A 27,261-nucleotide genomic window follows, 5' to 3' on the forward strand; every position below is an offset into this window, starting at 1 on the left:
ACAATGTTTGAGAGGATGGCGAGGGATCTGATAGCAGATGTGCATTTTTAGCGTATGTAGAAGTGACCTTGCATTTTAGATGTGTCTCATAGTCAAGTGTCTCATTTGCTCTTTCACTTTCTCTCTTTTTTTCGCACGGAAGATAGACAGATTTAATATTTGATCCTTTAAACTTAACCTTACTTTGAATGCCTTCTTTGAAAACTTTGACATCTTTGAGGACGTATTTTATATCACTTAGAAGTCAGATAATCAGACGTTCAGAGCGTAATTACTTTTTGATGTCAGCTGTCACTTTGCTGTCACGAGAGAAGCGCCGGCCTTCAAGTTCCGCCTTTGATGATTTAAGCGAAGCCACTTCCGTCAGGCTTTTAACTCATGACTACATCTTCTCCACTCATCTCCCGTTAGATTTTGTTTGCTCTGGCTGTGTACAGCTCGACACCAATGTGGCTTGTATCATTTATTTGAGATTAAATTTGCTGCATCGCTTTGCAATCGTTCCCTCCCTCTCTCTCTCTCTCTCTCTCTTGCTATCTATCTCGATCTCAATCTCTCTCTCTCCTTCTCTCGCTCCCGTCAGGTTCACCTCTTGCGCACCGCAGGAGATGAGGTCACCATCACCGTTCGCTACCTGCGAGAAGTTCCATCATTTCTAAAACTGCCTCTAGGTAAGAGTCCTGCAGTTTTGATGCCATGCAAGCTCACAATAAACTTCCATTTCATCCAGCATTTCTTCTTTTTTTTTTTTTTAGCAATAAAGGAATAAACCACATTTATGGGAGATTGTCTTTCTGCGCACCTTGACGCTTTGAAGCAGTTCAATAGATGAGCGTTTATTTCAAAGTAATAAATTGTCATGCTCAGTGGCCTGAGGCAAGCAGTTAAGTCTGAACCACCTAGAGCTGCAATCCCCCTGCTTCTGTATTTACCTTTAGCAGCTTGAAGAGATGAAAACACAGACACTAAAATCCTCCATGTGGAGCCGGTAAAAGGTGAGGAATCAGGTACGCAGCCGAGAGAGGTGAGAAAATGATAGCGAGCGGGAGAATGAGAACTTGAAGCAGCTCTAAAACACAAAAAAGTAATTTGGAAATTTTGGAAAGTTTGGCAATTTTATGGAGTAACCTACTGTTTTGAAGTTAAGTGGGACTGCTTTGTCTTTCTTATAATAAGTACAGGAGTGATACAATCCTGCGCAGTGGAGGTAGTTGCTTACCCATCTGAGTTTATCATTTATTATAATTGTTTAATTTTTTAGCTATAGCTCTTTTTCTGGAGCTTTCAACTACATCCCAGTGCTTTCCTTAGCGGATTAGACTTTGATCAGAGCTATCTCCATGACAACTGAGTAAACGCCATCTGTTGAGGAAGACTTGATGCGGTTGAAAGCTTCAGAAAAAGCTAGCAAGTAGACTTTAGATTGGGATGTTTTTTTGTTTTGCCAAGGTCGAGAACTAACTTTCTCACTCAAAAATTAATATACAGTGTTAGATTTTACTGGAATAGTTTTAAATTTTCTTATTTGCTCTCTTTTTGAGAGTTTTCTATGCTAAATATGAAGCTACAGCTAGGAGACGGTTGGCTAAACAAAGAGTGTAGAAGCAAAGAGACAAAACTCCGGTGCTTCTTTGACAACCGACGCTAGTACCAGTACGAACACTTGAATAGCCCTAATTTAAATCATTATGTCCTAAAAGTTGTAAAATTAACTAATAGCTGGATCCAGAGTTATTTTCCTCGGCCTAATTAACGTGCATCAGACCCACGAGACTGCACCGCCCTGCACGCTCATATGACATATCCGGTTCTGCCAGCTTCCTGCTAGCTTTACGCGGCTGTAATAAAAAACATATTGGCTGTAATTCATCACTTTTATAACCTTATAATACACCCATTGGCTGTATGCTGTAAGCCTGTACCGTGGTGAATATATTACTGTCTCTGTTCCCAAACAACCGGCTGTCGGCTAGTAGCTAGTAGCGCTAGTAGCATGACATAAACAGAAATTAACATATTAACACGCAGGGCAAAAGCATAGGACAAAACTCCTTATACATCCATGGTCTGTGGTCTATTGGACATTGATTTTGGAGGTCCTTGACATGAAGAAGTTTGAGATTGCTCTCAAAATCTGTGTGCTTGATCTTTCTAAGATCCATTTATGTCCATCGCTCACTTTACGCTCCTCTGGGAGGCGGCCGGGCAAAAAGTTTAATAAATAAGTAATTCAATAAATAGTTATAATAGTGTGCATATTTATAATATTTTTATTGTTCAACAAAGGCCATTTCGGTAGAGACATTAAATATGATGATAGAAAAATGTTTTACTTTTGTACGGCACTTTGTAGTCTGACGGTTTACCGGTGTCCGGTAGTCGCTTTCAGTTCATAATGGCGGAAGCATAGCTTTGCTGCTGGGTGCTGACATTGCAATGGAACAACCAATTGGCTTTCATGTCTTGTCAATATACGTTCTTGTCTATAAAGACTGAAAGTTAAGTTAGTTAACATAGCCAAGACAAATGTGATGGGGAGCATCATGTAGCTCATGGGAACTTTATGCTACAAAACGTGCAGACTGCTAAACCACCAATAACTGTTATCTAATAATTTAGCTGTAAGCAAAAAGTGAATGAACATGTAATACAAATCATTTCAGTCTTCACCTGCAAACATAATGATCATTTTGTACAACCTTATTATGAAGAGCACACAGATACTAATAGAATAATACTAATAGACGTGCATGAATATTTATAGCTCGGTTGATAAACCACCACATTCTTACTAATTCAAAGTGAGAGCTGTGAGAAGTCCAGCCCTCGTATCCTCCGGCTAAGTTAACATTCATAGGGAGGCGCCGGTGCAGAGACGCTCAGGTTTTTAGCTGTAGGGCGTTTGGCCGGTGAGTCGTGTTTTGTTGCCTGAAAATGAAAAGGTTCAAGTTGTATTCTCTCTAAGCCGCCCTTTGTCTCAACCATGGCAAAAATGACAAGCGTGAGAGGCCGGGAGCAGTCTGCCACACTTTACCGAGTGTGACCGAGTTAGACTGAAGGTCCTCTAACGCCAAACTAATATCATACCAAAGAGCAGCCTTTGTCTCTTTTTGGAGGTGCACTGCACGGCTTAAAGGCAGGGCAGCAGAATAAAGTCAATATCAAAACTTAACCGCTATGAACTGGGCCATGGTGTTTGAGGTTTAGGTACAACTCTAGACTTATTTCATTTGTTTCTAAAGGAATTAAATAATAAATACACACAACATGGAGTTGGACTAAATGTGTAACAGTGATTTTTTTAGAAGCCTTTTTTGTAAAGAACATGAATCTCCTTTCTTTCTCAGGTTCCCCCGGGCCGTCCACTGATCACAGCAGAGTATCCTCTCCTCTCTTTGACAGCGGCTTCCATTTAAATGGAAACGGAAACAGCACAGTAAGAAAAATCTATTTGCTATTGCATGTATAATAATGTTTTAAAGTAGCCCCTTTCGCTTTGTGTTACCGGTGTGTTTTGTCAGCATGAAGTATTCAGTGTGTATATACAGTATGATTCAGGGGTGGGACCAAGTTATTGTTTTTCTAAGTGTCAAGTCTTTGAACTCAAAGTCCCAAATCAAGACAGGAAAATCTCGAGTCAAGTCCTAAATTTTGAGTTTCGAGTCCCCAAATGTAATGCTATTTGCATCTCCGTCTGTAATTTTTGACCCACACATTGACCACCGCGTAGTTTTTTGTACATGAACAAAATTCTTTGGTATCATTTTTTTCCAACTGGAGGTCAGTAATGTAGCATCAGTTCTTCATGGTTTTCTCCTGCAACTTCATTGGATGCTGTCAGATTGGTTCGCACAAAGTAGGTCTGGGGAATTAAGTGTTGACTTGCTGAGAATAAATAGAGTTAACTATTTATTCAATCAGGAAATGAGTACCCCCTTTTTAAATAGCTATCCACTTTTAAATATTTTTTGGACTTGTGGGAAGGTATCAAGTATTTTCAAGTCAAAAAGTCCAAGTGAAGTCATGAGTCATTGGTTTTAAAGTCGAGTTCCTTTTTTATTTTGTCATGTCTAAAGTCATGACATTTGTGACTCGACTCCACACCTCTGGTATGATTGCTAAATTGCCACTTAAACATAACATTAAGTCCATTAGGAGTCCATTAAGACTGTCTGTGCCATGTTCATATTGACCAATTATCCTGAGCCTGTCCTGCAGTGCCTACATGTACCAGAATGCATTGTTTGTGTGAGGCCCTCAGACAATCCTAGCTTTGGGACTATGTATGTTTACTGCACTGCTAATGAAGCTTCTTATCATATATATTCACGATGGCCTTAACAACAGCATTACAAGACAACACAGAAACTAATCTGAATACCTTATGTGCGGTTTCAAAGGCTCAGGTAAAACAGCCAGCATCTCCCATCTGGCTCTTGGAACGAAGAACGGTTAGCAGCTGTACACGTACGTCAGCCAAGGCTGCACAGTCCTCTAAATTCCAATAGGAATGTTTCCTCTGCATCTGGACCTGGACCTGCATCAGACATAGTGATAGACAATCACAAGATAAATGTGCCAGATTCTTCGCCTCATTCCAGTTAGTGCAATCGTTAATGAGGAAATAATGATTTTCTGTCATTCAGGCTCATTAGACCCCTGGCTAAGGTAAAAGTAGGGCAAAGAGTGATGCTTGGATTCATTGCGACGGTCACAAAGGTCCATGTATTAATAAAAATACAGGTGCTGCACCGAATCTAATAGGAGAGTCACACACAGCAGACATGCTGTCATGCCATAACAGGAAAAGCACCGGTGTAATTGATAACATTAAAAATGACTGCATTCCAATTATGTGAGCTAGTTCAGGATCCTAGTTGTCGTGCATGCTGGCTCACTGAGACAGTTTGATGGAACGAAGCCATCGTTGCTCATGCTTTTCCTGCAATGACAAGTCAAAATGTTGGCTGTGAAAAAAGGCCCATCAAGCAGGGTATACGTAAAGACGTATCAGGCAAAATAAGTGGTAAAAACCTGTGGGGGTGGAACAGTGACGTGTTGTGTAGTAGTGTAGGAATTAAAATTTGTAATTCAGTAATTACATTGTTTGCTGTTTCACCAGGAGTTGGATGGAGTTGAATTTGTCAGTGGGTTCAGTGGACAGTTACTTAAAGGTCCCATATTATAAAAAAGTTAGATTTTCATGTTTTTTTTATTATAAAGAAGGATTTAGTCCTATATAAATACTGTGAAAGTATCGAAACGCTCAATCGACAGGGAAATACACACAGCCCATATTCAGAAACTCTGCATTTGAAACAAGCTGTCAGGATTTCTGTCCATTTGTGATGTCACAAATATACAATATTTAGACCCTTTACACAGATTTAAATGTAAACATTCTAAATGTGTCCCAGTTTATTCCTGGTTTCAGTGTATGGGAATGCCATCAGCTGACAGGAAGTACACATGGACCCAAGCTGTTGCCTAGCAACGCAATTCTGTTGCAATTTCGTTGCAATTCCGTCGAAATGCGCTAAAACAGAGTGTTTCAGACAGAGGGGTAAATATAGGCATATTCAGACCAACAGAATGAGGAAAATACAGTGTTTTTTTAACATTACAGCATGTAAACATGTTTTAATAGAAACACAAAATACAAGTATGATCCTGAAAATTAGCATATTATGGGACCTTTAACTTGACACAGGGGCTGAAGATGGAGGTAAGAGGTTATAGCATCGAAATTGCACCCTCCCAGTGACTCCATAGTTTGATCATTTTAGCTGTTGTGTCTGCTAGCCAGCCATTCGTAAGCCCGCACTCAGGAAACACCTGGGTTTTTGTTGAGCGGCTTCATTGTAAGGATAATGCAGCTAGGTAGTCATAGGGGATAGCTGTTGATGGTCAGTAAGTACCTCTAAACTGTAGGCTGGCTGTTTGTTTCTATTTCTACATGTTTGAATACAGAATATGTGACATTTGACGGTGTTGAGTTATGGAGGTGTTGGAAGACTCCTTTGACTCAATGGTGCTGAGAAACTAAATTAATGTTGTATAACAATGAATTACTTTTGGTGTTGAGTACTTACTAAAATAATGTACTAATTGATTTTTCAATGAGAAATATCAGTAACTGTTTACATTTTTTAGTAACTTGTGACGACGGACAAAGGATGTGTAAGTGCTTTTAAAGCTTTAGTTGGTAACTTTAATACAAAATAATATTTAATATTATATATATATTTTAACTGTCACTATATCTTGACAGTAGTACATGAGACAGTCAGACAGATAATAGGTCTCGACCGTTTTCAACATGGCAGCCAGATCACAAAATTTCTCATTTTACAGCTCAACAGTACACTACAAGATGATTCTGAAAACATTTGAGGTGAGAAATAGGTACTACAGTAACAGAATATTGATTCATATTTGATCAGTTTGACCGCTTGATCCGAGTTCAGGAGATTTTCTTCACAGATTATCTGTCTCATGCACTACCCTCAGAATATAGTGACCGTTTGAGCAAACGTGACAAAAGTTATTCTTATTAAAGTTACCGACTGTAGCTGTAAGGACAGACACGACAGCCTTCTTACTGCACATTGCTGTTGCCAGCAGTCACTCTTCTTCATTGAACATTAATTTTATATATTTTTTGGTTTATCAGTGAAGAAAGTTTCAAGTATTCTGCCTTTCCATTGATGTCGGCAGCAGAGTCGGATTAAAACCAGCAGGTTCCAATGAACCTCACTGCATTAGTGACTTAGCATTGGAGGACAGCAGGGGCTGAAATACTACCAATCACCTCTATTCACTGGCTACAGAGAGCTCTGTTTTTTATCATTTTTAACTAGCTCAGCAGGGCTAACCACTAGCGGGGCAGCAGCAGCAGCAGCAGCACTATCAGCTGCAGCCTGAGCCTTTGTGGACTGTGGCTCTTACAAATCCGCTTTGACTTTGACATGTTATTAAATGTGAAGTAATCCATAATGTCCTCTGCGCATATATGCTAGGACGGTGTTTGGCTGTCCAGAATGTGGGTGCCAACCCTTGATAGCTGTAGAGCTGGTCTCCTGGCAGACGGAGGAAAATTATCTCAACCAAACTCTCCCTGTTGTTGTTCCGCCCTCCTCTGATGTCCAAATAGGCCAGAGGATGATATAAGTATAGGGTTATTGAATTTTCAAAACATCAGTTTGATTATATGTTATCTACAAACCTCCCCTGTTTTCATAGCTCTCCACACAACAACAAAAAAATAGTCGTATTTATTATTAAATGCTGAATGTGGGGGAATTGCACAGTATCATTAATTTTCATAATGTCTACAGCTACATGATTGATGTGTGACACAATACAGCAATACAGAAATGCTTTCTGTGTAAACAGTCCAATCAGCTGCTGGGCTTTTCTAAGGATCAAAAAGAAAGGACAAACAGTCCAAATCATTCTTTTTGTTCTATGTTATCCCGCAAAGCTGTCATTAGCTCCTTGAGCTCGCTTGATCTCAGAGTGGTGATGGCTGTGATTAAAGCGTTTTACTGCAGCTGATTCCACAGAGAGATATTTCAATCTTACAAAAAGCACAATGTGACGCTCATCACCCGAATCAACAGAACAAATTCAGCACTAACTTCCAAAAACAATGTGATAAATTCCCTGTATTTCTGTGACCATCCTAGAGGAACATTGACCATGTTTTAGGTTTTTTTAAAAGATTAAAATATTCAATCGCGATTAATTTGATGATTGTCTATAGTTAGCCACAATTAATCGCAAATTAATCAGACATTTTTTTATCTTTTCAAAATGTACCTTAAAGGGAGATTTGTCTAGTATTTAATACTCTTATTAACATGGGAGTGGGCAAATATGCTGCTTTATGCAAATGTATGTATATATTTATTACTGGAAACCAATTAACAACACAAAACTATGACAAATATTGTCCAGAAACTTCACAGATACTGCATTTAGCATAAAAATAAAGTGGGCATGTCTGTAAAGGGGAGACTCGTGGGTACCCATAGAACCCATTTTCATTCACATATCTGGAGGTCAGAGGTCAAGGGACCCTTTTGAAAATGGCCGACAGTTTTTCCTAGACAAAATTTAGAGTAAATTTGGAACGTTATTTACTTTGACAGCCCTACTACGTTTACATGCACACTAATATTCCACTATTATCCCGAATTGGAAAATGGTCATGTAAACAGCATATTCCCTGTGGATATTCTGAATTAGGCTTTATTCCGAATGGAGCATTTTCCAATGAAGACATGTAGGATATTATTTGAGTTTTAGGAGCCTTCTTTGGACATGTATACAGCGCAGACACTTTTTAGTTACGCCTCTTGCCTGTTTGCTGCCCGCTCTGTGCGTTGTACACAAACCAACTAGCCGACAGTTTGCAGCGATGCATGCCCAAAATAAAAGCCCACATTTCCTGTCAGAAGGAGAAACACACCTACTTTTAAACATTGTGAAAGATTTGGATACCAACAGGTTTTTTGGATATGCGCAAATATCGCAACGCAACCTTTTCAAGAAGGTGGTTGAAGGAATGAAAGAGGGAGGCTGTGTTTGCACGGTAGAACAAGTCAGCGACCAGTTACGTTAATCGGAGTATGCACGACTGCACGTAAAATATTAATTTCCATTAGCAATAGCTTAGTAGGAATATTGTCTTGTTGTGTGTTTTTGTGCATGTAAACCTAGTCACTCATAATGACCAAATAATATCCATACATGGGTACAACTGTGTTGCTCATGCCGCAAAAAAATATCAAGCAAATTGGGCTTGATGTCAGTGCTCTTCTGGATAAACATTACACACTGTGAACGTGGAGTAGAGAGATAAATGTAAATGTTTGCTTTCTTTCCCTAAAGCCAATATTTCACAGATTTTAATAGTAAGTCTTGAGAAGATTGCATATTAATATGGTAATGCATAATGAAAAGAATAGCCATAAAGACGGCGGCTCTTGCTCGTCACGTCATATGAATTATTCAGAGAAAGCATGGAGTACAGCAGGTGGCCACTTTAACCGTTCATAGATAATCTAGATTTAAAGTGTTTCCATTTAAATCCCTTGCAGGAGCTACGAGGAGGCCGAACATCCCTGTGCACTGGTCTGTGTTTCTTTCAATTCCCAGTATGTGCACTCGGTTTATCTGCGGAAAAAAATAGACCCTGACACATGCTTACCTATGTAAAAAAACAAATAAGGCTTGACTCAATGTGACACAGCGGGTCAGCAGGCAGCAGGGATCTTTACAATTAATTCTCTGGTTGAAGTTGAAGACTGGGTGGCTGTCAAACGCAATTAGCCAGGTGGCTTCCTCACCACAGAAATACCATTTAAGCAGTGGAAAAACACAAAATAGCAAGAGCTGGCCTCCAGTTAAAGTCAAGTGAGATTCCTCTTGCCTCACAAATAAGGACTATTATGTGAGTGGTTGTTTTTGTTCTTAGAGTAATTGCTTGTTGTTTTTTTTCCCCCCAGTGCAGTCTAAGTCCTGAATTTGCTTTAATGTTCCGACTATAATGATAGGAAGCCTCCAGATAGAGATTTGGAGGAAAGTAGGGCAACTCATAACTTTTTTTTTTTTTTTTTCTCACCAAAAGAAAAAAAAATGACATTGCATGCCATTAAGCAATTCTGCATCATATGAAATAGTCTGTAATGGAAAGGGTCGTTAAGCCTGAGGTTGAGCAATGGTTGGAATGGCAAATGACCGCAGACGTGCTACATAACGTCTGCACAATCTATATAGTGGAAATGAGGAACTGGGTGTATCTAATTTATTTCTTCTGCTGTTGACGCTCGCTTTGAACAAAGGTTATAATTTTCCTCATCTGAGAATAGTCCTCATGAAAGGCTATCTTAAGAATAAGAATTTGTTGGACACATTTGAATCTGCACTAATGACAATTGAGCAAAACACTGTCGTGTGATTTGATATTGAAAAAGTTTTTCCTCCTTTTTTGTTACTTTTTCTATGAATGTCCAGCAACACGTGTCAATTTCCCCTTGTTACATGTGTACAGTCTTTTCAAAATAAACTTCCGTCTTCACAAGAAACAACTTCCTTAGGTTTAGGGCAAGAAAGCTACTTGGTTAGGTTTAGGAAAAGATTGTGATTTGGCTTAAAATAACTCTGAAAGTGCGTTACTTAGGTATGTAACTTACATGATGAATAAATCAACGTTGACGACTTCTGGTTACACGCGGGACACGAACGCCGGTTTCCTGGGTGAAAGGCCGGTGTTTTTTGACCAACCCATCCACCCCTGACCTCCTCCCTACACGGCGTTCGCTGCTATTTATATTTCCTGGTTCACGACAATTACGTTAATTACACCACCAAACTCTGAAGTTCCCCTGAGCTCTACAGGGCTTTTTTGTCCTCTGTCAGCTCATTGTTTTGGTTTTATAGCCTGCAATTTAAACGGGATTGGTTCACTCTCACTGCTCTCATCACATTGTTTCTAGGGCTGTAACGGTTTGTGTATTCGTACTGAACCGTCACGGTACGGGGGTCATGGTCTGTTGTGTATCAGACGAGGGCGATGGTGTTTCGGTGTTGCACCACCATTGTAGGGCATATGAATGGAAAAACAAGCTAACACACCTTCAACAGCATCACCAAGATGTGCCAATCACTGGGACGAGGAAAATACAAACCGTATTTTGTGTTTTCAATTTCATAGCATAAGAGATGATTTTCAGTTTTATAGCCTATTGTGACCTGTTGTTCCGTGTTTGTACAGTGTAATACAGAAGTGTTTGAAATGTTCCTTAGCTAGAGGATTTTGTCTGTGCTTGACACAGTCTTTTCAAAATAAAATAATTTAAATGGATCCTCATGCCGACACCTGAATTCACAGTGAACCGTGACCCTAAAACAGAGTATGAACCGCACCATTACACCACACAACAGGCAGCCGTTTTCCATGAAAAGGCCATGATTAACACCGCTCTACACTACCTGCCCAGCGCAGTTAGCGAGATAGCTAACAAAATAGGTGGTAAACATAACAGAGCATTTAGCTGCTAAAGACCCACATATTTTTCTCAGTGGTTGGCGGAGACCAAAACCGAGCAAAATATAGAGTGAATTATAGTGACGAGTGGCAATAAACGTGTCTCCATATGAATGCTAATGTTGCTGTGTATGTGTTAATAGGCAACTGTTTGCTAACACGTAAGCCATATTAGCTTTATAAGAACAGATATACTGTATGTGATACTGTCAGTGTTGTGATTGTCTTTTTATGCTGCCCCCAAGTGGCTAAAAATATATATTTTTATAATGCTTTAATTGTTATTGAGTAATAATAATCTTCAATTCATAGTTCATATTTAAATTATAATATCAATGTCCTTTTAAGTATACTTGTTATGAGAATTAGTAGTTGTATTCGTAGAACATAGAAAATATTTGAACAACTCCGTAACCACAGCAGGCCTTGAAGATGCGTCTGTAATTTAAATCATTCGCCCACTTGTTCGAGTGCTCACTTGGCTAGCTAACTTACAAATGAACAAAGAAGCTTTAAGGCATCTCTAGCATCTGGAGCTGAAATCTTCCTTTTGATTTAGATATAGTGAATGTTAGACCTCCCGTGTGCCAACTCTTTTCATTTTACATTCCAAAGAAATGTTGCAGGCCACCTGCCAGGCCCAAGGCTGTTGGTTGGTGATGTATTTCTTTTTTTTTTAACCTTGATTATGCTCTCAAAAAACACTTAAGGAAAGAAGAAAAACACCCCGAGACATTTTAACGGTCATAAAGAGGTATAAACAATGCTTCTTGCGTCCCTGGGACTATTCTGTTGTTTTCAAAATGCCAAATGACACCACAAATTAGATATTTTCAGCACTTGAAGTTAAAAAGGATACTTTTTTTTTTTAATAGTCTAAAACATTAGCGGTAAATGCTTTTCGACTCTTCAGAAGTAAGGAAGGACTTCTTCTGGACTCCCCATTTTTCATTAAAGCTCAACAATCAAACCGGGAGAAATGGTTTGAGAGAGTAAGAGACAGCAATTTCTCCGCTGACAGCAGACCCAATAAACCCGAATGCAGCGCAGCCACAAGGGGCACCGTGGGGTGAGGTGCGTGATGCCCTCATTTTCTTGACAGAAAATACATTGCTTTCTTGATGTTCATATCGCTCTCCATTCCTGTACATTAAACTGCTGGATGCTGCAAGGCCAGCTGCGTTTCACCGGAGGGTGTCGAAACTCATTCTGGAAATGTAGGAAAAGAAGTCAAAATACAGGGAGGCAAGTTCAGGGACAGTTGATACAACAAGAAATAAATTGCTATACCACATCACAAAAGAACACCTCCAATGCTGCATGGCCGCAATGAACACCGCTATTACTTTTACCTCATGTAATGCAGGAAGCTTCACAATGTGAAGCCCAATAATACTGTGTAAATTGTTCATTCTTACGTGCTACATATCACCTAGCAATTAGATACACATAATACACAGTTTTACCACATGTTCCTTCTCTCCTACCCTTTTTCGGCCCAGACTGAAATAGCTCAACAATTATGGTACAACTATTTTGGACAGACATTTATAGTCCCCAGAAGCATGATGAAGCCAACCCAGATAGCACAATATGATTGAATCAACATTGCCAATCAAATTGAAAGAGTTTTTTTACATTTCATTTTGAATAAATGCCAGATTTCACTCACAAGTGATGCCGAATTAATCCGATTCACCCGTTATCTTAAAGGATGCATGAGATTGAATTTTGGATTTTGATATATCGAAAACAACGTTTCACCAATTAACCACAAGATACCAGGCCTTCTCTTGACATTTTCTTGTTGTGCATCAGTGGCGGCTGGTGACTCAAAAAATTGGAGAGGGAGGACAGGAGGAAAACCAAAACCACGGCGTCATGTTATTTTACACTAGTTGGATACTTATCTCTACTTTTTTTTCTTTTATTAATCAACAGAACATATAATTCACATTCAGTATAACAATAACAAAAGAGCCAGGGGTATATTACACTCAACAAAAATATTAGAACATATATTGAGTATCTTAATAGCTTTTTTCTTAGTCGAATTAGAAAGTGGTTTCACAAACTGCTCAACATCCCCCAAAAAAAGTATTTATTATTAAATTTATATTTATGATTAGAAGATTAAAAGAAAACATAATTTTTTTTTTATAAGAAAATATTGTTTTGAGACTTTTAAAGAAACCAAACGCCACATTTTCCCATAAAAATGTATTCAAAAAAATGTATCAATGACATACGTTTCTTTAGTCAATGAATCTGCAAAGGTCTTTTTTAATTTCTTCATGTAGTGATAGACAGGGTAATGCTTCACTTCACTTGCTTCCTTAACCTTATTAATTATTTGGTATTTATGAGGAAGAATCCAGACCTTCTTCTAATAGCCTACATATCATTTACAAACTGATTCCAATATGCCATGTCATCTGGAATAGAGACAACATCTCTTTGAAATAGGGCAGGTGAGGCTCTGTTATTAGTTTGGGGATGTAGTGAGAAACAAATTGTTCCTACTGGGGAGTCAGCTGGGTTGGTTCTCTACTTGGTTCTCTACTTTCTTATTAAGCAGTAAAACAACGACGTACAAGATTTCTAATAGATAATTACTGCAGGCTCTGCGTGGGAATCAACCTCGCGTGTGCGTCTGTCACTAGAAGCCTGTCAGTCTAAAGAGCGGTGACGTAGCACCCAATATGTTACAGTGGGAACACTCTCCATGCCATGCAGCGCGTTCAGCGGTCCGTTCTCCCTCTCGCTGCTCAAAAAATAGAGGAGGAGCGACCTCCTCTGCCTCTCTGGATCAGCCTCTACTGTATACATTAGGGCTGTCATAGTTAACGCGATTACGCATTAACCCAAATTCGTTATAATGCCACTAATTTCTTTAACGCATTAATGCAACTTGCGACATTTAGGTTGTTGAGTGGCGCTACTATCATATGAAACTAGAAAACCTAAGGAATCCATCGGTACCAACCATGTCATACTAGCTTGTCGCAAAGGGGGCTAAATACTGCTCCAAAGTTATGCTAAATTTTGTCGAGGAAAAACTGGCATTGTCATTTTCAAAGGGCTCCCTTGACCTCTGACCTCAAGACATGTGAATGAAAATGGGTTCTATGGGTACCCACGAGTCTCCCCTTTACAGACATGCCTGTGCTAAATGCAGTACCCTTGAGGGTTTCTGGACAATATTTGTCATTGTTTTGTGTTGTTAATTGATTTCGAATAATAAATATATACATACATTTGCATAAAGCAAGCATATTTTCTCACTCCCATGTTGACAATAGTATTAAATACGAGAGAAATGTCTGTTTTAAGGTACATTTTGAACAGATAAAAAATGTGCAATTAATCACAATTAACTACGGACAATCATGCAATTAATCGTGATTCAATATTTTAATTGATTGACAGCCCTAGTATATATTCATACAGCATGACATTGTTCTCAACATGTAATCAAAGTTCAAGAAAACTTTTGAATGAACAAAATTAAATTAGCTAACTCATAAACTCATAAACATTTTCAAATATTAAATGACCGTAGGCTCAGTTTAAATGTATACATGTAAATGTGCTATATTCATGTCCAGAATATCAAATTTAGCACCTTTAAACAGTGAGTGAAATAATTATAGAACATACCAGATTAATGGCGTCACCTCGAGTACTTTCAAACTTTTGAAATCATTTTTTAACTGAAGTGGTTCTTTTCCACCTTGTACACTTTTTTCTCAGCCTCTCTGCAGTTCACTTCTTCTTCTCTGAATGGCTGAAGGTCTGCCTTGATATGTTTTTGTCTTGCAGTCCTAAGAGGGCAAAAATGTGGGAGACAAAATAATTGAAAACATATTTTTAAGATGAGTGGAGAAAACATAAAAAAATCTCTCAACTTAAAAGATTATATTTCACTACTAAATCAAGCCAACTCAAGGGCAGAACATTGCATTGATGCATATGAAAACATGTTCACTCTAATTATTTTTGAACTACTGTAAGGCATTCTTTTATACACATTCTTCATTTCAAAGTATCTTTTTTTACATTTTAAAAACCTTAAAGGCCAGGACAGTTTTACTAAACAATAAATTGATGGTTAAAACACACAGGCCATCGTTCACATTAATGAATACAGTCACCATTCAGGTGTTTAAGTGTAATCGTACATTGCTAAATTTTCAAACAGTATGAATTATGTTCTTCTTGCTAACAAATCTGAGACCAGATTAAACAAAAGCAAATATAATTATCTTTATAATTTGTCTTAATGGGGCTAGTCGGAACATTAAATACATGTCCAGATCCAGAGTTTATCGTGGTACAAACTCACAGTAGAACAAACTTTGACACTAACCTTCCCTAAAGTATCTCCTGAGTCCAGCCAGTACTTGTAAAAAGGTGACCTAGTATGGGACATGGTCATGCCAATGACCGTTTCTTGCATGTTGTCGGGACCATAAAGTGTGGTACCGGTCTGAGGTAGAGTCTGGCGTCCTTATGGAAACACTTATTGTAATTATATTAGGGCTTTCAAAGTTAACGCGATAATAACGTGTTAATGCAAATTCGTTTTAACTGCCACTAATTTCTTTACGCAACTTGCAATGTTTAGGATGTAGTGGGCTCAGTTTTAAAGCTAGATTGGAGATACCGGCATCATATGAAACTAGAAAAACCTAAGGAATCCATTGGTACCAACCATATTATACTACCTTGTCGTAAAGGAGGTTAAATAACTGTCATGGCCATTTTAAAAGGGGTCCCTTGACCTCTGACCTCAAGATATGTGAATGAAAATGGGTTCTATGGGTACCCACGAGTCTCCTCTTTACAGACATGCCCACTTTATGATAATCACATGCAGTTTGGGGCAAGTCATAGTGAAGACAGCACGCTGACACAGCGGTTGTTGCCTGTTGGGCTTGAGTTTGCCATGTAATGATTTGCGCATATTTTTATGCTATATGCAGTACCTGTGAGGGTTTCTGGACAATATTTGTCCTTGTTTTGTGTAAGTAATTGATTTCCAGTAATAAACATATACACACATAAAGAAAGCATATTTGCCCACTTCCATGTTGATAAGTGTATTAAATACTTGACATGTCTCCCTTTTAAGGTACATTTTGAACACATACAAAATGTGTGATTAATCAACTATGGATGTGATTAATTAATTATGGACAATCATGCGTTCAATGGCGATTACTGTTTTTTAATCAATTGACAGCCCTAGTTATTATACAAAATAAAATGACATTCCATTGCTGGCAAAGCAAGGACATAAGCAGCTCTCCACCATACAATATTGTGAAACATGTATTTTTTTTTTTTTTACTTAAAATTCATTTCACTTCACCAAGTCAAGTGCAAGTTATGTAGGAATTTCCCAGCAGTCTCAAAGGAGGTGTCCACGCACAGCTTGAAATACTGTTAACATGAATCCTGAAAAGGAACCCACAGAAAGTTTCTCTTTAACTGAAAAGATGACTTCAAAATGTTTTTGAAGAATTTTCCTTCACCCAAGGACTTGAAGTTAAACTACACAGATAAATATTTTTTATGTTCTTTTGATAGACAAAACGTGTACTGCTTAGGTTAGCATATAAATCTGAAAATATAAAAACAGATATAGTCATACTAGTTTGAGCACAACCAGCAAAGATGACATTTAATTGTACAGCTAACTGCAGGAAGTTTGAGTTTATGTTTGCGCCTAACCTAGTAAATGTTTCATCAAATTGAACTTTACATTACTTAGTTGTAATTTAAGCATATGCCTGATGGTTGCTGGCACCAGTGAGAGTAAAAATGAGACCCTGTTTTAACGTCAGACATGCTTATCGCTAACATTAGCCTAATGCTAGCTGGCGTTGTTTTTAGCAGCAACCGCAATACAATAGTTTATTTCAACCCAATCACATGGGGAGGCGTATAAATAGCAGGACTTCTGATTGTCACGATAACCCATTTCAGTTTTTTTTGCGTGTCATTAATACGCCACGTCGTTACCATGAAATGGTCGCGATATGTTCAGGCAACAAAATTATGATAACAGCTGCAGTTAGGTTTAGGCAACAAAAGCACTTAAGTAGGTTTAGGAAAAACATCATGGTTTGGCTTGAAATAGCTATGTAAACTAAGTAAATACGTACTTAAAGCATGTGCAGAAAGTGCAGAAAGCATGTCACTAACGTATAACTTCAAAATAACAACACTTCGGCACACAAACACCGGTGTCATGGTTGAAAGTCCTGTGTTTGTTGGACCCATCAACCTCCCTCCCGCCCACCATAAGCAGTCTCTCTAACTTTTTATTCTACGTCACAAGCTCTGAGGGTAGCATATTTACTCGTGTGCGTACACATGACAGGACAAAAGCAACAAAGGCATTATTATTCCACACATAATGACTTACTGTGTCATTCAATATGCCATTTGGTGAGACCGGGCTGGTTAATTTACAAACCATTTACCACCAGTTAAAATATTTACTGTAAAAAAATCAACCTTTCCACACATAACCAAGAACTGGAAAATTCTGGTTGGCTTACATGTATTTCTTTTCTCTCTCTCTGTTTATTTTTTTTAAATAAGCATACTAGCCTTCTGTTTGCCTGCCCCCCGCCAGATCATCATCAGATATTACAACTATTACATTCAATGGATCACTTTGTCAAGACAATACTGCAGCTATGAGTTGACCTTGCATTTTCCTCAGGTAGAAGATTAAAACATAACTCCATCTCCACATTTATAGGAAGATGATGAGTTGGAGCAGTTAAATACAGCATTTTTATTCGACGGCTCGACTCTCCCTCCTTTGCCATTCCCCTCCAAAAACTACATTTATGTATTAATGATTTCTTTTTCTTTGTCATTTTAAACCAAACAAGTCACATGCATCACAGTGAAGAAGTGCTTTACTTAAATAAATGTGTCCCACAAAAATCTAAAAAGATTGTTCCCCAGTCCTCATTAAATTTAAAATATTTTTGGCAGGAAAGATGGCACATTGAGCCAATATTGATTATTTCAATGTTTAAAACATGACCTTTCTTTTAAAGCAGAATTGTTTAACCTCTTGTAGCAATTAAGCTTTCTGACCATAACTCAATGTAGAATTTGCAACTTTTACTATCTGGGTACTAACTTTGATGAATCCCTGACTATTTCCTCTAGCGACACCTTGACGTTGACATTTTTGTTTTTTAGTGAAATATCTTGATGAACATCATACAATTTGGCTCAGATAGATATCGATGGTGTCCAGAGGATGGATCCTCATGACTTCAGTGATCCCCTGACTTTTTCCTCAAGTGTCACCGAGTCAAAAGTGTTCACCAGTCCATTGAAATAGCTCAACATCTACTAAATGGATTAGCACAAGATTTGGTGAGAGACATTCATTTTTGCCAGAACAAACTACTTTTTTTCTCCCAGCACGAACACAAGGTTTACACAAGGTTTTTACTGACATGTTTCTAAAACTATTGGACAGATTGCCATGAAAGTTTTTGTAAACACATTCATATCCCACTCAGCATGAAGGACTTTGATAATTAATTGACTTTGGCAATGACTTAACTCATCTACAGTAGCCCAATCAAGTCATTTAAAAAAAAAAAAAAAAAGGTTCAGTATTTTGGTTTATGACCAAATACCTGCAAAATAAATCTAATTGTCATCAACCTCAGTTGTATTTTGTGTTTGGTGCCAATTAGCAAATACCAGCATGCTAATGTGCTGAATTAAAATGTTGACCATGGTAAACATTGTACCTGCTTAAACATCAGCATGTTAGCATTGTCAAAGTGAGCATGTTAGCATGCTAATGTCAGGATTTACCCTAAAGCACTAATGTGCCTAACTACAGCCCATAGACTGTATATATAGATGGACGTCTCCACTTCCTCCCACTGTACAAAAGTGAGGCCAAAATACCCCGAATACGGGAGATGCCATCTTGAGTTTTTTAGGTAATTTGGAGCCAGATTCTGTGCACTAGTGATCGGGGGCCTGGAGCCGCAGAATCGAGGTCCCGCCCACACACCCGCCCCGAGCCAATCATGAGCTGAGCCCGGCCGCAGCTTTCTAGCGTGAGCCACCTAGCTGCTACGTTAGCATCACAGTAGCCGTCTGGCTAGAAAGACACAACAACTAACCATAATATCTCTATAAAATACATTTATGATAAAATTGACACGTGTTCTATTACACAGACTCATGACAGTTACGGAAAGTTAAAGTTACATCTTCTCTCTGGTACAATTCCCAAGCCTCCGGTTGTGCGACTATTTCACTCAGAGCAGCTGTCAATCATGATGTCTCACCCCCTTTTTATAGCATCAAATAACTAATTAAAACCAAACTTTTCAGAAAAAATTAACAGTTGATCATATATCAGGGTGATAAGAAATGCCTAAAATCACAGAAACCATCTTTGGGAAATATATATTTGACGTGTACTTTGACTTTTTAGTTTGTCCCATGTTCCTTCCACTAACATGGAGGGGGGCGGGCTTTATGGCCTTTACTGCAGCCAGCCACCAGGGGGCGATCGAGATGTTTTGACTTCACTTTTTCAGTGCTGTCATGTCGTCCATCTTTATATGCAGTCCATGGTACAACCTCACACAGCCGCTACTATGGCTATAGACACTCAGACTTTATTGAGTCTTCCGATTTCCACTGTGACTGACGACAATGTGTCGTGTTGTTACAATGCGAGAGAATGTTATGGCTGATACAAAAGCCCAATCATGTTTTTGCTTTTTCTCTCCGAGCACTCGCACATCTTAAGCATCCTACCCCGTCTGTAGATGATTAGAATTCACTAAGCTTTGTCTTCAGTGGGCCTCTCTCGACATTGAAATGACTGATAACGTTTTCCTTTTTCATTGCGGCCATCGCACAATTTACCTCCCCGATTCATTTACATGCTTTCAAATAATTACGCTCGGTTCACCTCTATAGTATCAGTATTCACGGAGGAGTGTTTGAACTATGCGAAGAACAACACTGTGGCCTGAGTTCCTGTTTCACTGCTCTTCAGTAGAAGCAGGGGTTGTGTCAGTGTAATCCACTCTGACAGCCTGATAGTTTTCAATTTCCTGCCACCTCACCTACTCACCGCAGTGCTCCACTTGAGACTCAACTAAAACCATTTTGCTCTGGGTTGACATAAATGGAGCAAAGGATGATAATTTTCTTCAGAAATGTAGTAATTACTGGTGAGGAGCTGACAGGGGTCTGCACGTTGTAGTTCAGCAATGATGTGCGACTCAATTTTGCAAAGGTAGGCAGTTTTCCGCTGTTCGCTATTCCACCCGGAGGCTATTTGAATGCTCAGGTAATATGTTCAGCCATTTTGAACTCAGGGGGAAGGCAGGTGATTTGGTTCTTTCGTGATGAACACATCTACCTGTGCTGTACCTATAATGCTACAGGGGCTACATCAGAGTGTTTGCCGTTGTTTGGAGGATTTTTGGGCTGACAGATAATCTTTAGCTGCAGGAATGATTCACTGTTTGATGCCACTAAAGCTTCACTCATTTGATCCCTCAGCTTGTAACTCATTAGATAATGTGTTATAATGCATCTGTTCTTCATTAAGTGCGGCGTGACTCGCATTTAAATGTGGCACTCATCCAGCTATCAAAGCTTTTGTCGACATATTGTGCTTCAGGATGCTTAGAATTAATGCTTTTTGATGCTTTGCCATCAGTCCCAGAGGGGGCTTCATTAAACCTTCACATTTTAACCATTTTAGAGGCATCTGAAACATGTCGCAATGTGGTGTTTTGTGCTGTGAAGCCACAATTCTGACTTTGATACCAATATTAATAAAAACGGCTTCCTTGAATACGCTCTAACACACTTGTTAAAGTTGTTACAAGTTCTAAACCAAGCACATCTGCTCTAAACTCCATTCTAGGCAACCTCACAAAAGAATCTTCAGTCTACTTTGAAGCTGTCTTCTCAGCTGCATTAATAAATCTCTTAGTCCTGCTATTACCTGGTTACTCCTTTCCTGAAAAGACCTAAATGTGTCCTCAAACTCTAAATGATGACAGACCCATTTCAAACCTTGCCATCATGTTCAAACTGTTAGGCTGCGAGTTGGCTAGCAACCACCTTTTCTGTCTATCCAGTAACAATCTTCTTTTCATGTGTTTTCCCTACAAATGTCGAGCAACACGTGACAAATGTCCGCTCTTTACATGCATACACTCTTTTCAAAATAAACTTCCATTTTCACAGGAAACAACTTGGTTAGGTTTAGGCAACTAAACTACTTAGTTAGGTTTAGGAAAAGATCGTGGTTTGGGTTAAAATAACTCCGGAAGTGGTGTAACTTAAGTACAGAAGTTATGTGACGAATAAATCAACGTTGACTTCTGGTTTCACACGGGGGGTATGGACACATGTCTCCTGGGTGAAAGGCCGGTGTTTTTTGACCCACCAATGCAGCCAGACCTCCTCCCTACACGGTGCTTGTCGCTCTTTGTACTTCCTGGTTCACAATTACGTGGATTACATATAAATTGATTTTGTGGGATATATATGAATTACAGTGCATTACTTTTTACAGGCATAGCTACAAGTATGAGAACAACCTGATCTTGATGAGTTTCAGTCTGGGTTCAGATCCAAACATTCTACTGAAACTGACTACCATTACTACTGAATTTTATTAAATTAAATTAAATTAAATTTCGGACTTATGTATATCTTGCAATGCACTGTTTACCTTGCACGGCAGCTGGATTCTCGCGATGATGTAAAAAAATCCATCTCGTTAGACTAAAAGTAATGCGTTTGTGTCATGTAAGCCAGATCACGGACCAATCAGAGTCCTGTGAGTAACTACTGGCGGCTATGGGCGTGGCTTACGTGTGTGTGAGGCGTCACGGAGAGGAGACTGTTCGATCTAAACAACAATGGCGGCTCCTGAAGAGGTCATTGTAGATGCTGCAATACCATCAGTTATTTCAGAACTGCCGAATATTTCTTCATTGAATGAAGAGCAGAGAACGACACTGAAGGCTTTTCTCAGCAGAAAACATGTTTTTGCTCTTCTCCCGATTGGCTTCGGCAGGAGTTTGATTGACAGTTGGTTCACCCAATCACCTGCCAAGTATTTTTTGAAAGTGCCTGCCCTTTTCCAAACAGTTTCCAATGACAGCTTCTCATGGTTCTGGCGGGTCAGGTTACTGCACTGTAGTTTTTAATTTCACCATTTAATTTTTTTTACCTATTTCAGTCTTCAGTTTTACTATATTTATGTACATCTTTTTATGTTGTATTTTTATTTCCTTGTGCTTCTTGTCTATCGCCCTTTATGTCTTATCTCAAGTACTTTGAATTTTCTTGTTGAAACGAGCTATACAAATAGATTTGCCTTGCCGTTATTCTTTATAAAGGATGTCTTCGCTGTTATACAGCAATCACTCTTTTTTTTAAATTGCATTTATATGAGGCCTTCAAGCCATTATCAAAAAGAAAAATCTAGCACAAAAGAGTTTTAATGTGAGACACTGTTTACAAGCACAGAGTGGCCTATCAGATGTGATATGAGCAGTAGACTGCTAATGTAGAGAAATAAATGTTGGCCATTATAATGATAGCATAATGATGTAAAGTGCATTCTAATGTAATTTGAAGTCCTGCTTGCCACCATGTATATCGCCACCATCAGGAAGTACCCATAACCTTGCCACATTAGCACATTTATTATTGCTATAAGCCAGGCACCTTTTAAGCTGCAATTTTAGCTTTTCCTAATGCTCATTTACTACCCATGAAAAGCCTAAATGCACCTGTGTGTTTGCCTCAGTCAGAAGCTCATATTGCAGGCTCACTGTTTTCACAAATCCATTAAGAGGAGCTCACAGAGACGAACTGCTGCCAAAATGAATGTAATCCATCAATTTAAACAGCAAGTGCATTTTTCCCAAACACACCTTCATAACACCACAACATGTCAAGAGGCACTCTGTCTGTCTGTATTTATCCACAGAAAATTCATGCCAGTACTGCTGACTTTATTATCAACTAGTATTGGACATTGGTAGTTTGTATTAACCTATTAATATTTTCTTTATAATAATCTCTTGTTCCACATATTTGGATTTGTATTGTTGCCTTTTCTGCCTCAAAATGCTCCGTGGTCTGATTGGTAGCCAAAGAAGAGTACAGAAAAAGGTAGTAAATACCATATACATCAACATAAATTGTAGCTATAAAGTGTTTATGGACAATAATACACAAGACAAGAGAGCTGCAATTAATAAAAAATAAAGTTTGTAGACCGTGTGTCTTATAAACCAAGGCAAAGTTCAGAACAGTTGGCGATTTCACCTTTCGCTCTTTACTGTGGCCAGACATGAGTTTCTTCATTGAAGCCACTTACTGATGTGTACGGAGGCCCTGAGAGGCAAGGTGATTTTTTTTTTTTTTTTTTTTTTATGCGGGTAATGTCCCACGAGATAAACCTTAAACTTTTGGAGTCTGATATAATAATTTCATAGATAGTATATAGTAAATAGTGATATAAGTTGTAACTATAAAATATTTTGGGACAATAATACACAAGACAAGAAAGCTGCACTAAAATAAAAAAATATATTTACAAAAATTGCAGTTGGGATTTGAAATTGGCATGTGAGTAAAGTGTCTCGTGTCTGGAGATGGCAGCAGCTTAAATTGGATATTGCTATAGCAGCAAAGTGTGTGTCTTATAATTTTATGAATAAAAGCATGAATTGCATTATATTGTTGCAAACTAGTACGTAGAAGATAACTAAAAAAAAAAAAAATTGACTCTCAGGGCTTCTGTAGGGATGAGAAAAACGTGAGAGAAATCTAACATTTCAAATAGGCCAATTTACAACAAAAATGTGTTCATTTGTATGCAGAGCTGTAGAAAACATAGTATGGCTGTCATTGCTGTGCTGTCTGCTCCATTGCACAATACAAGAAAAAAATAGTTTATTACAGTACATTTGATAATAAGGCATGGGGAAAAATTAGTGCTGTGGTTTGTAATGTGTTTTGGAAGGTGATTATATAACCTCAGGTGAGACAGGCCTGCAGTGAAATGTATGCAGTTTATACAGGAGCAGGTCAGGACTTTAATTAGGCGGTAATGGTTACAGGCGCATGTGTCCATAAAACAATTATCAGTGTCAATGTATGTCATTTTAATGTTTAGGTACTATATAGCTGATTAACCCGAGTTAAGAAAGGAATTCTTTGATCATGTAAATGGTGCAAGTGTTGCATCCTGACCACATCCTTCAATGATCAAAAGGGAGCAGGAAGCTCATTGCATTGTTCATGTATTCCACGCAGGCTCCATCACCCCCTTCGCCCTCAGCTAACGAACCAAAGTATGAGAAGCGCTGGCTGGATGCCGTCTGCCTGCCCCTGTTGATGGCCAGAGTCTCCAGATACAAAGCTGGCACAGATCAATTAAGGTAAGGGTAATCCAGCTTGATATAATTCACCTCTAAGGTGCACAGTTCACTGAGCACAGTTGTTGGCTTAGCGGGCACTTTTCATTTAAAAGCGAGGGGGACGTTAATGCCAATATCTATGCACAGGCATAAACGGCTTAAAAGGTCACCGCAGCTGTGAGGCCCGGGCCCAGAAGGTGTGACTGTGAGAACACTGGTCGAACTTGTTAATGCATTTGATTATTATGCCTGTCCTTTTTTGTATTGATTTTCATGTGTACAGGAGTTTCACAGTTGTTTTCCTTTAGAGGCTTTTTCAATTAGCACTTTTTATTTTTAAACTGTGGGGCAAAAAAAACAAACCTAAGAGGTGTATCGTTTCACAGAAATTACAGATGGTGCTACTAACATATAGCAGTCGTAACTTTCAGATCTCATAGAGCATGCTAATATACAAGGCTGACTCACATTCAGTTATTCCAGCTCACTCCTATTTGTGTGTCTCATGACAGACATTATAGAATTGTTATTATCAAAGTCTGACGAGAACAGATTATTAACGCCTTTACAAGTTTTGTCATATTTTACTTGGGTCTAAATCCAACCTTATTGTGACAATTTAACTGTGAATATTAGTATATTATTCAAACCAAAGTGTGGTACCATGTGTTTATGGTCTGGGTAACTATGGATGGCTTAATTTCATCTTTTTTTAATCAAATTGTTTTTCATTTAAATTGGAAATTCTTCACCTTAGTCCATTTTCCTTTTTTTCATCATTTCTTGCACTCTTGCTGAACAGAAGTCTCTCACATCTTGAAGGTGTGTTGCACAATTCAAGAATTGCAGGTACATAAAGATAAATAAATAATGGAAGTCTGCGCTGCTGAGTTAATTAGAAATGTTTATTGGACACCTCCATTGGGTATTATCCAATTTAAAGCCCCAGGCAGCTGCCCGTGATAAGGCAAAATGACATACTCTATACCAGCGTTTCTCAACCTTTTTTCAGTCACGCCACCCTTTTAAAAATATGCAAAAAGAGGCAGACACAGAGCTCCTGGTACACAGCCCTCAGTTGTTCCCCACTAATTTCTTTGACGCATTAATGCAACCAGCGATTTTTAAGGTTGTAGCGGGTTCAATTTTAAAGCTAGAATGAAGACACTGGCATCATATGAAACTACAAAACCTAAGGAATCCATTGGTACGAATGTCATACTAGCTCATCGGGAAGGAGGTTAAATAACGCTCCACACTTGCGTTAAATTTTGTCGAGTAAAAACTATAATGGCCATTTTCAAAGGTCAGAGTTCAAGGGACCTCCCCTTGAACTCTGACCTCAGGATATGTGAATGAAAATGGGTTCTATGGGTACCCACGAGTCTCCCCCTTTACAGACGTGCCCACTTTATGATAATCACATGCAGTTTGGGGCAAGTCATAGTCAAGTCAGCACACTGACACACAGCTGTTGTTGCCTGTTGGGCTGCAGTTTGCCATGTTATGATTTGGGCATATTTTTGTATGCTAAATGCAGTACCTGTGAGGGTTTCTGGACAATATCTGTCATTGTTTTCTGTTGTTAATTGATTTCCAATAATCAATATATACATACATTTGCATAAAGCAGCATATTTGTCCACTCCCATGCTGATAAGAGTATTAAATACTTGACAAATCTCCCTTTAAGGTACATTTTGAACGGATTAAAAAAATGTGCAATTAACTATGGACAATCATGCGATTAATTGATTGACAGCCCCACCAAATACATGTCCAAAGCTGCGTCTTGAAATACAATTTTGACGTGCAATCCTCCCTGATCTCTGCTAGTTGCCTCTGTGCCAGCAGTGGCAAGCCTTTTGAGCTTTCCAGTGCACATGAACCCCAAGAGTCACGGACCCAGTCAAACTGCTCAAAAAACCCAGATGAAAAATAATGTCTGAATCTCTCCTCGAGAATTTTCAGATGCTGATATAGAGACGCTAGACGGTGTCCTTTTGTCCATGGAGGTGAAAGGCTGTAGTCAGTTCCAGCACAGCTGCTCCAGTTCCACACTTGTTTTTTACGTGTCGGCTCAAGGCTGCTGAAATTTCAACTGTGGTTACACTTGTGCTAAAGTCATCAGAGTAAGAGAATAAAGGAGAGGTTCCCAACCAAATGCTGTATCATTGATAATGATAGTAATTATGATTTTAATTATAATAGCATTTATCATAATAATAATCATCATGGATAAATAGGCCGACAAACATTAAATGGAACCATATGGGTACATTGAAAATATATATTTTGTTGTGATTGATGCACTTTTAAATCAGTGCAGCAGTGCAATGTATATCTGTAGAGAATAAGTACACTAAAACAAAACTATCTAACTATGATATAATCTCTCTCTGTCTTTCTGTATGTCCTTCGCATATCTCGAGAACCGATCATCTAATCTACTTCACACTTGGCAGATGTATTGCTCAGGACCCAAGTGCAGTGTTGAATGTGGTGCAATTTGACCAGATGGTGGCGCTACAACAATTAACTTTTCGTTGTTTTGGGTCCAGATCAATCTATCCATATAAGTCACGCCCATTTGTGTCTGGATTGTTTTTACACCATTTTGAATTGTGTCCAAATCAGATTTTTTGCTACTCAATTGCTACACATTTTGAGAAATTGTCACCAAATTTGGTACAAAACATTCCATACAGTTTTGCTACAATATAGCTGGTCCTC

At 38.6% G+C, this 27,261-nt stretch overlaps 1 protein-coding gene across 1 annotated transcript in view; it reads left to right on the plus strand.

Moving 5' to 3' along the window:
- Window positions 1–27,261, plus strand: part of sntg2 (syntrophin, gamma 2) — a 104,988-nt gene that overhangs the window by 39,075 nt on the left and 38,652 nt on the right. Inside the window, exons 7-9 of the mRNA XM_037747109.1 lie at window positions 584–671; window positions 3,348–3,436; window positions 24,425–24,549. Of these exons, the coding sequence (XP_037603037.1) occupies window positions 584–671; window positions 3,348–3,436; window positions 24,425–24,549 (302 nt within the window). The remainder of the gene's footprint in view (window positions 1–583; window positions 672–3,347; window positions 3,437–24,424; window positions 24,550–27,261) is intronic.

Source organism: Sebastes umbrosus, chromosome 16 (genome assembly GCF_015220745.1).
Source record: "Sebastes umbrosus isolate fSebUmb1 chromosome 16, fSebUmb1.pri, whole genome shotgun sequence".
In the NCBI taxonomy this organism is placed as follows: Eukaryota; Metazoa; Chordata; class Actinopteri; order Perciformes; family Sebastidae; genus Sebastes; species Sebastes umbrosus.